An 18352-nucleotide genomic window follows, 5' to 3' on the forward strand; every position below is an offset into this window, starting at 1 on the left:
TTTTTACCAATGAACACTAAAAAGCACAAAAAATTGTCTTAAGTACGGAGCCTTGAGTCAAAGTTTTCAGCCTATTTAATTTGATTTAGGCGTTGTTTCGACATTATCGGCATTATCTGACGGGTAAGCACAACTTTCCTGTGATGAATTTTCCTCTGAATTACCAACGAGTGAATTAAATGTCTTGTCAATTTCTTCATCTAATCGTGGATCGAGTAGAATATCCATACCCGTTGTTCCCTTCTGACTGTACTTTTGAAAAAGGGATTTCACTATTTTCCACACTTCTCGATTATCTTTTATTACATTAACAAGTTGCTGAGTTAATGGAAATAGCGTTGCCAAATTTCTAGAAGAAAAAAATAGTTTATTAGGATTTTTTGTTGAATAAATTGAAAAGTAATATTTAGAAATTAAATTAATTTTTAATTAAAGTACAGGCCTTGGATCGACTTTAAGAAACAAGAAAACTTACTTTTCATTTCAATTATTTATTTACTAGCAAATGTTACGCGCATGATGTTCAATTAAAATTTAAAATTTTAATTAAAATTTTTTACTATCAAATCTGAATTTCTGAATAATTTCATAATAAAAATTTCAAAAATTCACTTATTAAATACATAATTAATTATAACTTTGTATATTTTCAAAAATTTTAATATAATTCTTCGTAAGAATTCAATTATTTTTATAAATATTAACATTCTTTGGAAGAATTAAATTATTTTTATAAGTGGTAAAATTTTTTGCAAAAAGTCAATTGTTTCCAACAAAATTTTAATAAAATTTTACGAAAGAATTAATTAATTTTCTGAAAATTTAATAAATCCTTCGAAACAATTCAATTATTTTTTTAAACAGTAAAATCTTTAAAAAAATTCAATTATTTTCAATAAAATTTCACGAAAGAATTCAATTTTTTTCTTAATTCGATATAAAATTTTTCAAAAGAATTCAATTATTGTCAAAACCTTTAATAGTAATATTTATAAAATTAATGAATTCTTTGAAGGATTTTAATTAAAATTTGTAATAATTATTGATTCTTCGAAACTTTTAATAATAATTCTTGAAAATTAAATTTAAAAAAAATGTTAATGTTATTATTTTCGGTAAATAATAATGAAGTTTCAGAAATGTTGAATTTAAAGTATTGAAAATAATTGATATGCTACGACAAATTGAATTAACATTTTTTAATAATAATTGAAATTATGCTAAATTATTTGCGAAAAAATTTATTATTTATGAAAATAATTGAATTCTTTCGAGAAATTTTATTATTTATTAAAATAATTGAATTCTGGTGTAAAAATTTGTACATATTTTTGAAAATAATTGAATTATATTGAAGATTTTTATAAAAATTTGCGAGAGTAATTGAATTCTGGCGTAAAAATTTGTAAATATATTTTTGAAAATAATTGAATAATATTGAAGATTTTTATTATAATTTGTGAGAATAATTGAATTCTTTCGAGGAATTTAATAAACATTGTAATGAAAATCATTGAATTCTGACGTAAAAATTTTTAATATTTTTGAAATTAATTGATTTTTATCGAAGAATTTTATTAAAATTTGTTGAAGATAATTTAATCTTCTCGAGGAATTAAATTAAAATTGTATTGAAAATAATTGAATTCTTTTAAAGAATTTTATTAAGATTTATGAAAATAATTGAATTGTTGCGAAGAATTTTATTAAAATTAAGATAAAGAATTGAAAACTTGCGAATAATTTTATTGTTAATGAAAATAATTGAATGGTAACGACAAATGTTAGTAAATGTGTTGATTCCTCCAATATTTTAATTATAATTCTAGAAAATTAGATTTAAAATAAGTTTCAATGTAAATATTCTTTGTAGATATTATTTAAATTTCCAAAAATATGTTTTTGAAAGTACTGAAAATATTTAAATTCTAAGAAGTTAAATGAAAATTTCTAAGAACTACTTTCTAATTTTCATTAATTTTCTTTTCTTTTGAAAAAATTTGACTATAAAACCATATAAATTTTTTTTGAGACTGTAAAAATTGGAATAAGTTGCAAATTAAAATGGAATTTTGTTGCAATTATTTAGAGCAAAAGTCGGAAAAAATCTAAAAAGTTATATTATTCGAGATCTGAGTCGATTTAAATTTAAAATAAAAATCGTTTATCTTTTCTAAAAAGAAATTTGATTTTCTTGCATTATTCAAGGACCATTCAGAATTGAAAAATGCTTACGTAAATAAGGGAAGGACGAGATTCGTGATAAATTGCACTTGAAGGTCTGGAATCGAAGCACGTTCTCTGTCCATCATTTCAATAGGTGCTGTTCCCATACTTTTCTCCAAATCTCCTTGAGAAAAGAACTCGTCGTATATTTGCTCCTGAAATAGATCAATTCAATATTATTTCCCTCGTCAATTTTTCATTCCCTTTAAGTTTAAATTGCCAAAGTAAATTCAATTTGTTCTTTTTAAATTTAAACTACCAAAGTAAATTCAATTAGTTCTATTACAAAAAAAAAGAATCAATCTTTATTTTCCTTAAAATAAAATAATTTTTAGAATAATAATTTTGTCATCAACTTACAGCAGTTTTTTTGGAGACTTTCCAAGTTTTGGTTTGGTCACTGAGATCACAACAGGTCATGAACATTGCGTGAAGTTGTTTTCTATGATCCAAATTATTCTTCTCATATCCTTTACTGATAATAATTTGTTGCTTATCAACATTTCGAAAATGAGAAGCCAAATCAGTGGCGAGAATATTATTTCTCAACAGATCTAATGCTTCACTATATTCCTCACTCGTGAGACTCTCAAAAATATTGCATCCTTCAGTATTTAGAATGCACATCGATTGAGCTAAATGATGCCTCTGGAAAAGAAAAATTATTCTCTCAATTTTTACACTGTGGATAATTAAAAAAAACAATGTTAAAAATTGTTTAAAAAAAAACAAAGTCCAAATTAGAAAAATTAATTAAATCAGAAAAAAGAGGAAAGAAATACAAAAAAAAAGAAAATACATTTTCGAAATAATAGCGAACCTCCATTACTGATCCCTCGGAACTATAAAGACTAGCGAGAACTGTTCCACACTTTGTTTGGAATGAATTATTCGTTCCTCTGTGATCGATATCATGGCACAAGCAAGAGACAAGAAAAACAAGAGCCTGTAAATGCGACATATATAGATCGCCAATCAATTCGAGATTTTTTATCATTAAATAAGCGAAATGGGCAACGGAAAATGCGTGCACCCAATTATGATATGGAGCGTCTCTGTATCCTTTCTTCACGTACAGAATAAACCTACAAAATAAAACAAATATTTACAAAACAGAAACAAACAGTAACAATAAAAACAGAAACATTATTAAAACTCTTCGCAAAAATTCAATTATTACTTTTACAATTTTAAATGAATTCCCCAAAAAATTCAATTATACATACTTGAAAATTTTATTAAAATTCTTTGTAAGAATGAAATCCAAATCATTTGAAATATTTTAATTTCTATTAAAAAAATTATTTAAAAAAAATAAAATACTTTACCAGACTTCAATTATCTTCATAAATAAAATTAAATTCTTTTCAAGAATTCAATTCTCATTCTTAATTTTAATAAAATTCCTCGAAACATTCAATTATTATTTTCATAAATGTTGATAAAATCCTTTAAAAGAATTCAATTATTTTCAATACAATTTTAATTCAATTCCTCGAGTAGATTTAATTATTTTCAAAAATATTAACAAATTTTTACGCCAGAATTCAATAATTTTGAATGTAATTTTAACTGAATTCCTCGAATGAATTTATTTTAATTATTTTCAAAAATATTATCAAATTTTTTTTTGACCAGAATTCAATAATTTCAATAAGTAATAAAATTGCTTGAAAGAATTTAATTATTTTCATAAATTTTAATAAACTTCTTCAAAAGAATTCAATTATTTTAATAAATAATACAATTTTTCCCAAAGAATTCAATTCTTTTTCTTAATTTTAATAAAATTCTTCGAAAAAATTCAATTATTTTAAGAAATTAAGGATAAAATTTCTTAAAAGAATTCAATTGAAATCACTTGAAATATTTTAATTTTTATTGAAAAAATAAATAAGTAAATATTTAAATATTTATTTAACAAAAATTATTCAATTCAATTTATTCATAAATATTCAATTATTCAGAAATTAAAAAAAAATAAATAAATTGAAATAAACAAATAAATGAAACAATTTTTTGAAAATTTCTCGTCAAGATTCAATTTTTTAGGGAAATTTAATAAAATTATTAACAGAAAGTAAATTATTTTTCAAAAATGTAGTAAAAGTTTTCCAATTATTTCAATTATTTTTAAGTCAATTTCAGTACAGTTTCTCGAAAGACTAATTATTTTAAACAAAATTTAATGAAATGATTCATAAAAATTAAAATATTTTAATCTAATTTTTTGAAAGAATTTAATTAAATTTTCAAAAATTTTAATAAAATTATTCGCAAATAATTAGATAATTTTTAAAAATTACAAAAATTCTTAACAGGAATTCAAAATTATTATTAAAAATTTTACAAACAATTTAATTATTATTTTAATAAATAATTAAATTTTTCACAAGGAATTCAGTTATTGTGAAAAAATGTTAATAAAATTCGTCGAAAAAATTCAATTATTCTCAAAAATATTAACAATTTTTTTGGCCATAATTCAATTATTTTAATAAATAGTAAAATAAATCGAAAAAATTCAACTATTTTCTAAATTATTAACAGACTTTTTGTCCAGAATTCAATTATTTTAATAAATAGTAAACTACATCGAAACAATTCAATTATTTTCAAAAAATGTAATAAATTAACTTTTCATAAGAATTTATGACAAACTCTTTAATTATTTTCATAAATAAAATTCTTTACAGGAATTCAATTGTTATCAAAACAATTTCTCGAAAGAGTTAAATTTTATTTTTATAAAATTTTAATAAAATTCTTTGCGGGAAATCAATTATTTTCATAGATAATAAAAGTTTTCCCAAGGAATTTTATTTTGGAAAATTTTTATAAAATTCTTTTCCGGAATTCGAGTATTTTAATAAATAATTAAATTTTTCGCATGGAATTCAGTCATTTTCCAAAAATGTTAATAAAATTCGTCGAAAAATTTCAATTATTTTCAAAAATATTAACAAATTTCTTAGCCAGAATCTAATTATTTTAATAATTAGTAAAATACATCAAAACTCTTCAATTATTTTCATAAATAAAAATTCTTTGCAGGAGTTCAATTATTTTCAAAACAATTTCTCGAAAGAGTTAAATTTCTTTTTATTAAAATTTTATAATAAAATTCTTTGCAGAAATTTAATTATTTTCAAAAATAATAAAACTCTTCGCAGGAATTTAATTATTTTCATAGATAATACAAAACAACAAGAGACATTGGTGCAAAAATGTAAAAAAAAGTCTTTAAACCTTTGTAATAAATAGAAATAATAAAAAAAATTAAAAAATTGTTTGATGATATTAAAAGTGTTGAATTTAATCCACTAGGCTTTTATCAATTCCAATCAAAATGACTCTCTTATTAATAAATTAAAAATAGAAGCAATTAACCTTGCGAGGGTAGTTCTCTTAATTTTCCAATGGTCAATAAAACCTAGGTCCCTAAACATTTTGAGCACGTAACACGGCATGTGTCGATATGGTATATTTCGAGGACTAAAATGAAATTGGTCAAAGTCCTTGATATTATGATCGTCCCTACAATTTAGTAGCGCCTGAACTGCTTCATCTTCCACCTAAAAAAACCATTTCAAAATTCTATTAAAATACTTTTCGTAATTTTTTTTACATTTTTCACTTTAATTCTAAATTTTAATTTCCAAATTCTCTTTTAAATACTACAAATATTTATTATTAAATTATAAAATAAAATATAATTCTAATTCCACTACAAAATATATTATCAAAACAAAATTAAAGAATTAATTAATTTACAAATTTATGAATAATATTTTTAAATTGTTCAAAATTGAAATGTTTAAATATTAAAACATAAATTTAATTTTCCATTTAAATAATTAAATTATTTTGAAAATTAAACAATTTTTTTCTTTAATTAAAATTTTGATTATAATTTGTCTTGTTTTTTTGTTTTTCTTTCAAAGTCATGAATTATTTAGGAATACATTAATTAATATTTAAATATATACTGAAAAATTACCTGCTGCTCTCATCAATAAGGAGTTAGTTTAAGTGCAGAAACAAAATGTTATTAATCTGTTTAATGAACCCAGTATACCAATTACAAATGCATTTGTGTTAATTACCTGCATGTGATACATCATAAGTTCATTGCTGAGCTTATTTCTAGCTTGAGCGTCTTGAATTTTTTTATAAACGATGCTGTGCATTATTGAGATGCCACAGTAAATGCTAAAAGCTGTCGCAACCTCTTCGTCAAATACATCAAAATATAAACCATCCATCTTATTGCACAGTTGAGCTACTCCTAAAATATTTACATATTTAATCTTCTCCATTATTCTCATTCTCATTATTTTTTTTTTATTTTTTTAATTCTCCGTATAATAAAACCAAAAAAGCAAAGACTATAAACTTTTTTGGGTTTATTATTTTTATTATTATTATTATCATTATTTTTATTATTTTTAATACTATTATTATTTTTAATACTTTTATTATTTTTATTACTTTTATTATTTTCATTACTTATACTATGTTTATTACTTTTATTATTTTCTTACTTTGCATTCGTACTTTGTAAATATCGATTCAAGCGTAAAAGCTTGAAAAAAAAACAAATCAAGAAGATCTGTTTCGTTTATTTTATTTAAATACTCTTTTATTCTTTTTTATAAAATAAAACGTACCTATTATTCTTTCCTCATCTCGAATAGGGAAACAGAGAATATTTCTCGTCTTAAAACCAGTTACATCGTCAATTCCTCGATAAAATAGAGGGTGACTATATGCGTTTCGGATATTGAGTAATTTCCCTGACGTCGCGACATGACCGGCAATTCCCTGATTCAGGGAAATTCGCATTTCCTTTACTGTCTAAAAACAATTCGCACATTATTATTTCAGTAGTTGAAAAATTTATCTAATAACACATTTTTTATATTTATTGAAAATTAATAAAGAACCAGCGAATTTTACGAAACATAATGTTCAGTTCATTAGTATTATTATGGAAATTACAAAATTTCTTGTTTTCAAAAAATAAACTTCAATTTTTGAATAAATTGACAATAAAAATTTCAAAAATTGATTTATTTACAAAATTATTGTTGTTTATTATTTTTAGAAATTTAAATAAAAATTCTTTGCTTCAATTCAATTATTTTCATAAATAACATTCTTCAGAAGAATTTAATTATTTTTGTAAATCAAAGATTTCAATTATTTTCATAAATAATAAAATGCTTCTCAATATTTGAATTATTTTCATAAATAAAAAAATTCTTCACATTAATGCAATTTTTTCCATACAATTTTTAATAAAATTCTTGTCAAAAATTCAATTATTTTCATAAATAATAAAAATCATGAAAGAATTCAATTATTTTCTAAAATTTTCATAAATTCTTCGAAATAATTCTATTATTTTTACAAATAGTAAAATTCTACGCAAGAATTAAATTATTATTTTTATTCTTCTTTGGAATTCAAATTATTTTCAATACAATTTTAATAAAATTCAATGAACAAATTAAAAATTTTAATTATTAACAGACAAAATTATTTTTAAAAATTGAAAAAAAAATTCTTTTTCGATTCAATTATTTTCAAAATTTTCTGTTGAAATTCTAAAAAATTTTAATAAAATTCAATAATTAAATGTTTAGTTATTTAATTATTATATCAAACTCGATTATTTTAGAAGCTTGAAAGAAATTCTTCATGAAATTCAATTACTTTCAAATTACTTTTAAAAAAAAAAAATTTAAGAAATTCTTCAAAAGAATCTAATTAGGATTTTCAAAAATGTTGATAAAATTCTTCGCAGGAATTCAATTATTTTCAAAATTAATAAAATTCTTCAAAGAAATTCAATTATTTTCAATTTTTTACATAAAATTCTTCTCAAAAATTCAATTATTTTGAAAAATTTTGATTAAATTCTTTTTGAGAATTGAAATATTATCCATACAATTTTAATTAAATTCCTCAAAAAATTCAATTCTTATTTTCAAAAATTTTAAACAAATTCTTAGCAAAATTTCAATTATTTACATAATTTATCAAATTTTTCGCAGGAATTTAATTATTTTAAAGAATTTTAATAAAATTCTTTGCAGAAATTCTATTTAATTGAAAAATTTTCATAAAATTATTCATGTGAATTGAATTATTTTCATATTTAATCAAATTCTTTGCAGGAATTAAATTCTTTTAAAGAATTTTTATAAAATTCGTCTGAAAAAAAATTTTTCAAAAAAAAAAAATATTTTCAAAAATTGCAATATAATTATTTTTAAGAAAAAAATTTACTTAAATTGTTATAAAATTTCCCGAAAGAATTCAATTATTTTAAAAAAAAATGTTAATTATAACATCCTTCGCAGAAATTCGATTATTTTCAAATATTTGTCAAGAAATTTAATTATTTTGAAAAATTTGGATCCTTAGAAGAATTAAATTATTTTAGATTCGAAATTATCAAAGAATTAATTTTAATTGAGAACAATTTGATTTAATTAATTCTTGGTATTTTTTAATCTTCTAAGCATTAAATTAAAATTTCATTATTTTTAAAATTCAAAACATTAAAAAGGAAAAATTATCAAAAAAATTAGGAAATAAAAAGCAAACAAAAATATAGATTATATTAAATATTAACAATTTCAATAAATATGAGGGTTGACACAAAAATTTAATTTCCTATTTCCGAGATAAAAATAATTATAACATTTTCTCCCCTTGAATTTTATTTTATTCTCATAAAATAATATTTAAGGGGAGATCAAATGATAAAAAAAAACTACAAAATATCATTTTTAGAAGGAAAAAATTAATTCTTTATAGAAATTGAAATATATTTTAAAATGTTTAAAATCCTCTGAAATTGAGTTATTTTTGAAAATTGCACCAGTTTATAAATAAAAATTTTTCTAATTTAATTATAATTCATAATCTCTTTAAAAAAGTTATTTTCGAATTTAATTATTTAAAATAAATTTAATTATTTACAGAAATAAAAAAAATGAATATATTTTTAAATCCATTGTGACGCAAAAGTTTTTAAGATGAAAAAGAAAGTTTAAAGAAAATTATGTTAAATTTAAAAAAAAATTGTTTTGAACACCAAAGATTGGAATTTTTCTATAGTATTTCTAGAAGATTGATATTTTTCCAGTAGTTTCGATAAAATTTTTCCACATTTCCCTGATTTCTCTGTGGCAACTCTGAATATAAAAAGAAAATAAAAAAATAATCTGTATTAATATTTTTAATATTTTTAATATTTTTAATATTTTTTAGTATTTTTAATATATTTTTTAATATTTTTAATATTTTCAACAATTTTTTAAACGACTATAAAAATTAAAAATAAGAAATAAAAATAAAATGAATTTACCATAAGAAAAGAAAGGAATTTCTTTTATGTTTTAAAAAATAAATATTAAAAATAATTATAAAATAAACGTACTTCACCAGTAACAACTCCATCGAATACCTTAGCGACCAAGTCTTGTTGTTCAGTATCCAAGAGAAACAAAGAACAACGTTCGGCATTCGTTAACTTTCTAGCCTCGGCCATTATTTCTCGTAATAGGTCTGATAAATCTCCTATTCATTGAACAACACAATTATTACAGATTAATCGAGGATCAAATACGTAAGCGCTTATATAAACAATAGACGTTAATACCTAATCGCATGAAAAGCTTTCGAGAAACTGCCAATAAATTTTGACACTGAATCTTTAATCGCGCTTCCTCTTGACAACGCAATGTGCTTAAAAGTAATCCCAGGCAGTATCTATACACAAAAATTTCAAGTTCAAACAAATTTTTATTCGCATCCAAAATTGTGATCGTATTTTTCAAATAATTATGCCAACAACAATAAAAAAACTCCCAATACGTCAAAGCATAATAATTATGAATGATAAAGAAAAAGTAATGACAATTCTGAAAAAATTAAAAAATTAAAAAATAACGAAGTCGAAGAATTGAAAATTAAAATAAATAAAATCCAACTATAGGAAGATTATTATCAATCAATTTTCTTATAGAAAGAAAAAAAAGATAAAATGCATTTTTTTTTATTAGAGAAAATCTTGAAAAAAAAAAATGAAAATTTAAACCTTTTCTGTAAATTTAATCTTTAGTTGAATAAAAAATGTTTAATTATTTTAATTATTTATTTATTTGTATTATTTGTATTGAAAACAAAAATTACGAGCATTTGTTAATTTCGAAAAAAAAATGAATCTCACCTGAAACACTCTTGCACCATTTTTGTGCAATTGTGATCGGCATCTTCTTTATTATCATAGTCGACAAGACACACGACTAAAGCAATATGATCTTTGATGGGATGTTGAATCGGAATGCTAAGAAATAAATTAGGAGCTACATCTACAACCGAACGAAGGTGTTGCAATAACTCTTGGTCAAGTTCTGTGATATTTTGTGCCATGGATTTTCGTTGTTTGACGGCTCTGTGCAAAGCATGATTTATCACCTAAAATAGTGTCAATATTTTAACTGAATTTTTGCCCTTGTTTTTTTCAATAAAAAAAACAAAAAAAACAAAAATAGTAAAAAAAGAATCAAAGGGCATAGAAATTGGATAATATTGTAAAATTATATAGTTCCTCTTATCAATAGTTATTTATTTTTTTTTTTTTGAAAATAAATTTCCTATCCTAAATGAATTGTAGAAACAAGGTTGCCAGAAAAATTTAATTTTGTTTTTCCCTGACTTTTCCCTGATTTCCAAACAAAATTTTCACTTTTTCCCTACCCCTAAAGTATATTCTGATTCACTTTAAAAATTATTAGATCCATTTGCTTACAATTCAATTTTACGAAAGTTGGATTATTCGCAAATTCTTTAATTGAAAATTATTAGAAATAATATTTGAAAATAAAAACTTTAAATAATTTCAAAACAAATTCAATTAAACTTTTTCAAAAAAATTAATTCTACAGAATTGTTAATTAAAAGTGTGAAAAACTCAGATTTTCAAAGATTTTAATTTGAAACCTTTTCAAAATTCAATTATTTCTAAAAATTCAAGCTACATATGTTTTAATATTCAATTATTATCTAAAATTTTGACTTAAATTTATTTTAAAATAAATTTTTATTGGAAAAATCTACGAGAATTCAATTATTTAAATACAAAAATAAATAATTTCTTGAATAATTGAATGTTTCTTAAAATTAAATTCTCATAAAGAATTATCAAATAATAATTATCAAATAAAAAAAAAGAATATTCTTTTTAAAAATTGAATTCTTTCAACGAATTTTATTAAAATTAAGAAAAAGAATTTAATTCCTTGCGAAAAATTGTATTATTTATGAAAATACTTGAATTCATTAAAAATTTACATTGAATTCTCGTAAAGAATTTTATCGAAAAAATGTTCTACAAATTGAATTCTTACAACGAATTTTATTAAAATTAAGAAAAAGAATTGAATTTCTTGATAAAAATTGTATTGTATTGTTAATATTTTTGAAAATAATTGAATTTATTGGAGAATTTGATTAAAATATATGAGAATAATTAGATTCATTCGAGGAATTCAATAAAAATTGTATTCAAAATTATTGAATTCTGGCGTAAACATTTGTTAATATTTTTGAAAATAATTGAATGGTATCGAAAAAATTTATTAAAATTTGTTTAAAATAATTAAATCCTCTAGAGGAATTGAATTGAAATTTTATTGAAAATAATTGAATTCTTCTAATCGAGGAATTTTATTAAAATTCTTATGAAGAATTTAATTATTTATGAAGGTAATTGAATTAAGGTGAAGAATTTTATTAAATTTTTTTTTAAATAATTGAATTCCTGTGAAATTTTTATTATTTATGATAATAATTAAATGTTAGCGTAGAATTTTATTAGCATTTTTTTATAAAATTGATTTCCTTTGGAAAATTTAAATAAAAAAGTATAATTAAATTTTTCGTGGAAAAAATTGAATTAAATGATTCAGAAGAATTCATTTAAAATTGAATAAAAAATAATTGAAATCCAGCGATAAGATTTATTATATATAAAAATAATTGAATTCTTAAAAAGAATTTAATTATTTAGGAAGAAAATTGATATTTTGACGAGAATTCAATTATTTAAATAAGAAAATAAATAATTTATTGCATAATTGAATGTTTCTTAAAATTGAATTCTCATAAAGAATTTTGTTTAAAGATTTTGAAAATAATTGAATTCTTACAGAGATTATTATTAATATTTTGAAAAAATTGAATGATTCAGAGGAATTCATTTAAAATTGTATAAAAAAGTAATTGGAATTCTGCTATGAATTTAATTATTTATAAAAGTAATTGAATTCTTAAGAAGAATTTATTACTACAATTTTTAAAAAGAATTAAATTTCGGGAAAGAATATAATTATTTAGAAAGATAATTGATAATTTGACGAGAATTCAATTATTTAAATACAAAAATAAATAATTTATTGTATAATTGAATGTATCTCAAAATTGAATTCTTGTGAAGACTTTTATCAACAAAATTTTGAAATAATTGAATTCTATCGTCAAATTTTAATTAAATTTTTAAGAATAATTACATTTTTCGAGGAATTTGATGAAAATTGTATTAAAAATAATTGAAATCCTACGATGAATTTTATTATATATGAAAATAATTGAATATTTTTAAAAAGAATTTTATAATATTTATGAAAGAATTAAATCTTTGTACAAATTTGTATTATTTATCAAAATAATAGAATTATTGCGAAGATATTTATAAAAAATTTGTAAATAATCGAATTCCTGTAGAATTTTAATTATTTACAAAAATAATTGAATTTATGCGTAGAATTTTACCTTTAAATTTTTTTTTTTGAATAATTGAATTATTGAAAATAGAAGAATTTTATTATTTTTAAAAATAATTGAAATTTTAATGAGAATTTAAAAAAAATTTTGACATAATTGAATTTTTGCGATGAATTTTATTGCTTTTGAAAATATAATTGAATTTCTGCAATCATTTGTAACTTCTCCAAATTTCAATTTTTTTTCAGTGTTTTTAACTAAGATTCTTCTACAAATCTATTATTTTTAATAATAAATTAAATATTAATTAAAAAATGTAATTAATTTCAGAAGAATTTTAATTATTAACTTTTTTCAAAAATCTAAGTACTTTAAAATTTTTAATTAAATTAATTAAAAATTGAAATTTTATAAAACTTCAAATTGAAACCTTTTGAAGTTTGTCTATTTATTAAAATGGTAAACGCCACTCTTTTAAAATTCAATTAATTTTTAAAAATTTGAGTAAAATTATTCATTGAATAATTTACAAATAATAATATGATAGTTCTTCAAGAATTGAGTTATTGTCAGAAATATAAAAAAATTGAAGGTTTGGTATTAGAATGAGTGGTAATTTCAATGCTTTTTTGAGGCAAACAAAAAAGAGTCAAAAATTCAGAATTTTCTTATGAATTCTAATCATTTAATTTTTCCAGTTCTTTTAATAAAAATTCCTGATTTTTCCCTAACTTCTCTGACGAATTTTATTTTCCTTGACTTTTTCCTGAATTCCCTGACCTATGGCAACCCTGTAGAAACAATTTCAAGATTGAATTTAGAAACAGAAAGAAAGAAGAGAAAAGAAAAATGTTACGATGCGTGTGAATAACATGAAGAATGTTATCTGTTTTTTTTTTTTTTTTTGTAACAAATGCATAATACTTACGAAAAAATTGATACTGAAATAAAAAATGAGATTTGATATCGTAAGATAGTATTTGCTGAAGTGAATGTGCTTCGAGTGTGTTTATAATACAGGCTTAGCTTGTGGATCGATGTTACTTCTATAAACTTGAATGGCTTCTATAATGCCAATTGCACAAGTGTGGAGATATGTCTCTACTAAGGAGTTTACAATTCTCTGTGAAAATAAACAATACTTCTTGTTTTCCTCTCATTTTCATATTTGACAAATAAAATTAAATAAAAAAAAAAAATTATCAACTCCAATAGTTTCCTTTTTAAATTTTTCAAAAGTTCAAAAACAAAATTACGACTCTACAAACTTTATGTAGTAAAAAACACAATCAATGAAAAAATCTACTGATAATATAATAAATCTATTGTTAAATATATAATTCGCTGAATAATTAATTAAATAAATAATTAACTAAATAACTGATTAATTAAGAAATCCAATAATAACTAATAACTGATTAATTAATAAATTCAATAATTATTAATAAAATAACTGATTAATTAATAAATTCAATAATAATTAATCAAATAATTATTAATATAATAAATAAATAAATCTATATTAAATCTAATTGATCTACAATCTATTAAAAGATAAGAATCTTAAGTTTCAATTTATGCACAGAACCTTCAATATTTCAGCAGACACTGGTGGAAATTTTTAATAAAAACTGTGAATAATTCTTTCTACTTTTGAACAGTTAACTTTGTATGAAAGATAAATGAGAATAAGCGAAGAAAATGATTATCTTTTTTTCTGTTTCAAAACATTTAAATGAATGATTTCTTTTCTTTTTTTTTCTTTTTCTTGAGTTTTTATATTTAGAAAAGCAGTAGTGTTAATAAATGTTGTGTCAGTTATGCTCTAAAAAAAATCAAATAACCTGCAAGCTCACCGGAAATCTCAATTCTCGATCCAGAATTTTTTCTCCAACCACGTGAATAACCATTTCTTCAGTTTCGAATAAAATCGGCGCCAAAAATGCCACTTTCGCTCCGGTCACGTTTTGAAACTGTGAAAAAATGAGAAAAAATTATTTAGAATTCAGTAAAATTCGTTAAATAAAATTGAAAATTAAATAAAATTGAAAATTAAGTAAATTTGAAAATTATAAGAATATTATTACTGTAACTTCTTCAAAATTATTTTCATCAATTCAATTAAATTATTATTTTTTAGAATTTTTAACTAAAATCCTTCTTTAAATCAATTATTTCTAATAATTTTTAAATCCATTTGTTTACAATTCAATTTTACATAAAATTTCGTTTATTGGAAAATTCTTCTATTAATTATATTTTAGAAAATAAAAGCATGAAATTATTTTTTTAAAAAATCCAGTTAAACTTTTTTAAAAAAATGAATTCTGCAGAATTGTTATAGTCAAAAGTATAAAAAATTCAAATTTTCAAAGATTTTAATTTAAACCTTTTCAAAATTAAATTATTTCTAAAAATTTACGCTGTAATGCTTTTATTGTTGAATTATTGTCCAAAATTTTAACTAAAATCCATTCTTTAATCAATATTTATTAGAAAATTCAACGAGAATTCAATTATTTATTTATTTCTTTATTTTTACAATTTCAATTAAATACAAAAATAAATAATTCATTAAATAATTGAATGTTTCTCAAAATTGAATTCTTATGAATTTTATCAACAAAAATTTTTAAATAATTGAATTCTTTGGTTGCATTTTAATTAAATTTTTAAGAATTAATTACATTTTTTCGAAGAATTGGATTAAAATTGAATTAAAAATAATTTAAATTCTGCCATGAGTTTTATATTATTTATGAAAATAATTGAATTCCTAAAAAAAATTGAATTACTTATAAAAATAATTGAATCTGTGTAAAAAAATTGCATAGTTTATGAAAATAATGGAATTATTACGAAGAAACTTCTAATAAATTTGAAAATACATAATTGAATTCATTGTGAATTATTGAATTTCTTATGAAATTTTTTTTATTATTCTTGAAAATAATTGAAATTTTGCCAAGAAATTTATTAAATTTTTTTGAAAATAATTGAATTTCGGAGAACAATTTTATTATTTATAAAGATAATTGAAATTTTGCCGAGAAATTTTTTAAACTTTTGAACATAATTTAATTTTTGCAATCATTTGTAACTTCTCCAAATTGCGAAGAAATTTATAAAAAATAAGAATATAAAGAAATAAATAAAAAATAAAATAAATAGTAAACAATATTAAATAAAAATAAAAAGATTAGGGCTCATTATTAGCCCTAGGAACTTATTTTTGAATAAATAAATAAACAAAAAATAATGAGTAAGAAAATAAAATAAATAATAAAAAATGAGAATGTGTTTATAAAAATATTCCCTTTGACATCTCGAACGTGAAGTGAAAAAAGAACGAGAGAGAGGTTTTAACCCTTTATTATAATTTGATTTTTTTTATATTAAAAAACTTAGTCCCCACAGTGATACGTACAGAATATTTACTACAGCAATCTATTTATGGAAGAAGAAAAAATTTTCTCTAAGAACATAATCGATTTTTCCACTTGTAAGTACTTACTAACTTTTTAAAAAATATTTTATAATATTTGAAACACTTGATTTTTTTTCCAGAAAGATAATTAAAATTCTAATTAAAATTATAAAAATTATTAACTACAATAATAGAAAAGATTAGATATTAAATGAAAAGATCTATTCTTCCCCCAATTTTAGAAAAAAAAACAGTAAATAAACTAAATAAAATAAACACTGAAACCAAATAAATTAAAAACTAATTTCTTTGGAAAATAAATATTTTTTTTAGAAAAGGAAATGACTCACAACATAATTCATGAAAAAAGTTCCCATCTTTATAACCTAGAATCACATTGACTATAATATAATACAAGAAACAAAATATTTTTTTGTCAACTGCAATTGTTTTTTTTTCGAAATAAAAATCCCTCTTGATTATCAATAAAAAATAAAATAATTTTCTTGGAAAATATTAAAAAGCATAGCAATTAAATCGTAAAACAAAGTAGAAACGAAAAAAAGAGAATTACAAACTAAAACATTCATCTGTTTTATTCAGTTCTCGACTTCTTTTGTCATCTTTGGAATTCGAAACAGAAAAGCAATAAAAGATTTTTCCATGACGATTAGGTACACTACTCTCTCACAAAAGTCAGAGTGTGGAAAAACTTTAAAAAAGAAAAATGACTCACTGACTCGATTGTGCAATTTTACTTTTATCCCTAAAATATTGTTAAAAAGTTATTCAAAAATTTCATTCATATTTCCAGGGGGGGGGGGAATATAAACTTTTTCAATTTGAATTAAAAAAAAAAAAGTATGAAAAAAATAATTGATATTGAATATATGTGACTTACATGTTTATTCAGCTTTTGCTGCACCAATGTGCAGGGAAGATCAGCAAGATCTTGCAGAAGCAATAAAATGCTTCCCGGATCGCTCACCTCCAAACGCAAGGAATTCATAATTTTTGCCCGGTGTAATTAAGATAATCACGAAACATCATGAATATTATATGGGACGTAGTAAATATCAAGTAACGCTTCGCGCCGAATCATCTGTGCACTATCGTCAAACTGTGTGTATTTGGAGGAGTTTTAAAACACGAAACAAAGTAGGACGTAGAAAAATACGTACGTACTTCCTCTCTCGGAACAATTGCGCTACTGAAAAGAAAACAAACGTGACAAACGGCTGTCTGCGAATATACACATCACATACACAATATCATTTCATACAATCATATGCAATTTTCATACAATCGATGTTATTATATAGTTTAGATTTGCAATATTTTCAAAACCGGTATTTCCCCATAACAGAGATTTTAAAAGGAAAACCTATTCCCTAAAGATCTTTTTATTTGTTTATTGAATTGACGATTTTACTTGATTTACTTATCGCTTCCGATAATTGCGTAATAAAGGCCCCGATTAATCATCCCCACTTCTCGGCAAGTGATTTTTCGACATCGTCGCACTAGATAGTGACAAATCCCATTTCATTGTTTACAAAACACACTGTTGTTTAAAAAGATATACTTGGAAAATTTCGAAGAATTTGAGGTTAGGTTCACAACGAGTGAAGTGAACGAGGTGAACGAGTTACCAAAACTGGCGGGAAAATGTCAAAAATTCAAAAAAATGTTTAGAATTAAGTGTTTTTTTAGTGGATATGTTTAGATTAAAGAAAAAAACTTAACTAAAGGGGTGAAAATGAATTATAATCACATTTTTTTCTTTTAAGTTAGTGAAAAAACGAACTTTCGTAAGATAATAAAAAAGAATCGGGTTTTAACCCTTTAAAAAAGAGTTATAGTGACAGCCCTGAAGTAGCTGCTCTGTGATTGGTCAAT

At 21.4% G+C, this 18352-nt stretch overlaps 1 protein-coding gene across 8 annotated transcripts; it reads right to left on the bottom strand.

Annotated features, from left to right (window-relative positions):
• Positions 1 to 18206, bottom strand: LOC122507335 (cGMP-dependent 3',5'-cyclic phosphodiesterase-like). 8 transcript variants are annotated; one of them, XM_043620025.1, is made up of 14 exons: positions 17886 to 18206; positions 17355 to 17663; positions 14871 to 14999; positions 10472 to 10719; positions 9902 to 10011; positions 9680 to 9819; positions 6897 to 7083; positions 6333 to 6514; positions 6227 to 6229; positions 5617 to 5801; positions 3026 to 3311; positions 2587 to 2874; positions 2236 to 2381; positions 1 to 349 (listed from the first exon to the last, which is right to left on the bottom strand). In XM_043620025.1, the coding sequence occupies exons 2-14, from the start codon at positions 17460 to 17462 to the stop codon at positions 76 to 78; spliced, it is 2286 nt and encodes a 761-aa protein (XP_043475960.1). In that variant the 5' UTR covers positions 17463 to 17663; positions 17886 to 18206; the 3' UTR covers positions 1 to 75. The 8 variants fall into 8 exon arrangements, with proteins under 8 accessions (XP_043475960.1, XP_043476326.1, XP_043476114.1 ...); XM_043620391.1 differs by having other exon boundaries at positions 3047 to 3311; positions 14883 to 14999; positions 17355 to 18206; XM_043620179.1 differs by having other exon boundaries at positions 14883 to 14999; positions 17355 to 18206.
• Between the last annotated feature and the right edge of the window lie 146 nt (positions 18207 to 18352).

This window comes from Leptopilina heterotoma, unplaced genomic scaffold, assembly GCF_015476425.1.
Source record: "Leptopilina heterotoma isolate Lh14 unplaced genomic scaffold, ASM1547642v1 Lhet_0, whole genome shotgun sequence".
NCBI lineage: Eukaryota > Metazoa > Arthropoda > Insecta > Hymenoptera > Figitidae > Leptopilina > Leptopilina heterotoma.

Excerpts from the sequence above, each read along its gene's own strand:
- LOC122507335 (XM_043620025.1), bottom strand. The coding sequence starts at position 17,462 with ATGAATTCCTTGCGTTTGGAGGTGAGCGATCCGGGAAGCATTTTATTG. Across the intron at positions 9,820-9,901 it reads AAAGCTTTTCATGCGATTAG|GAGATTTATCAGACCTATTA; the intron begins GTATTAACGTCT and ends TTCAATGAATAG. Across the intron at positions 6,515-6,896 it reads AGATGAGGAAAGAATAATAG|GAGTAGCTCAACTGTGCAAT; the intron begins GTACGTTTTATT and ends TAAATATTTTAG.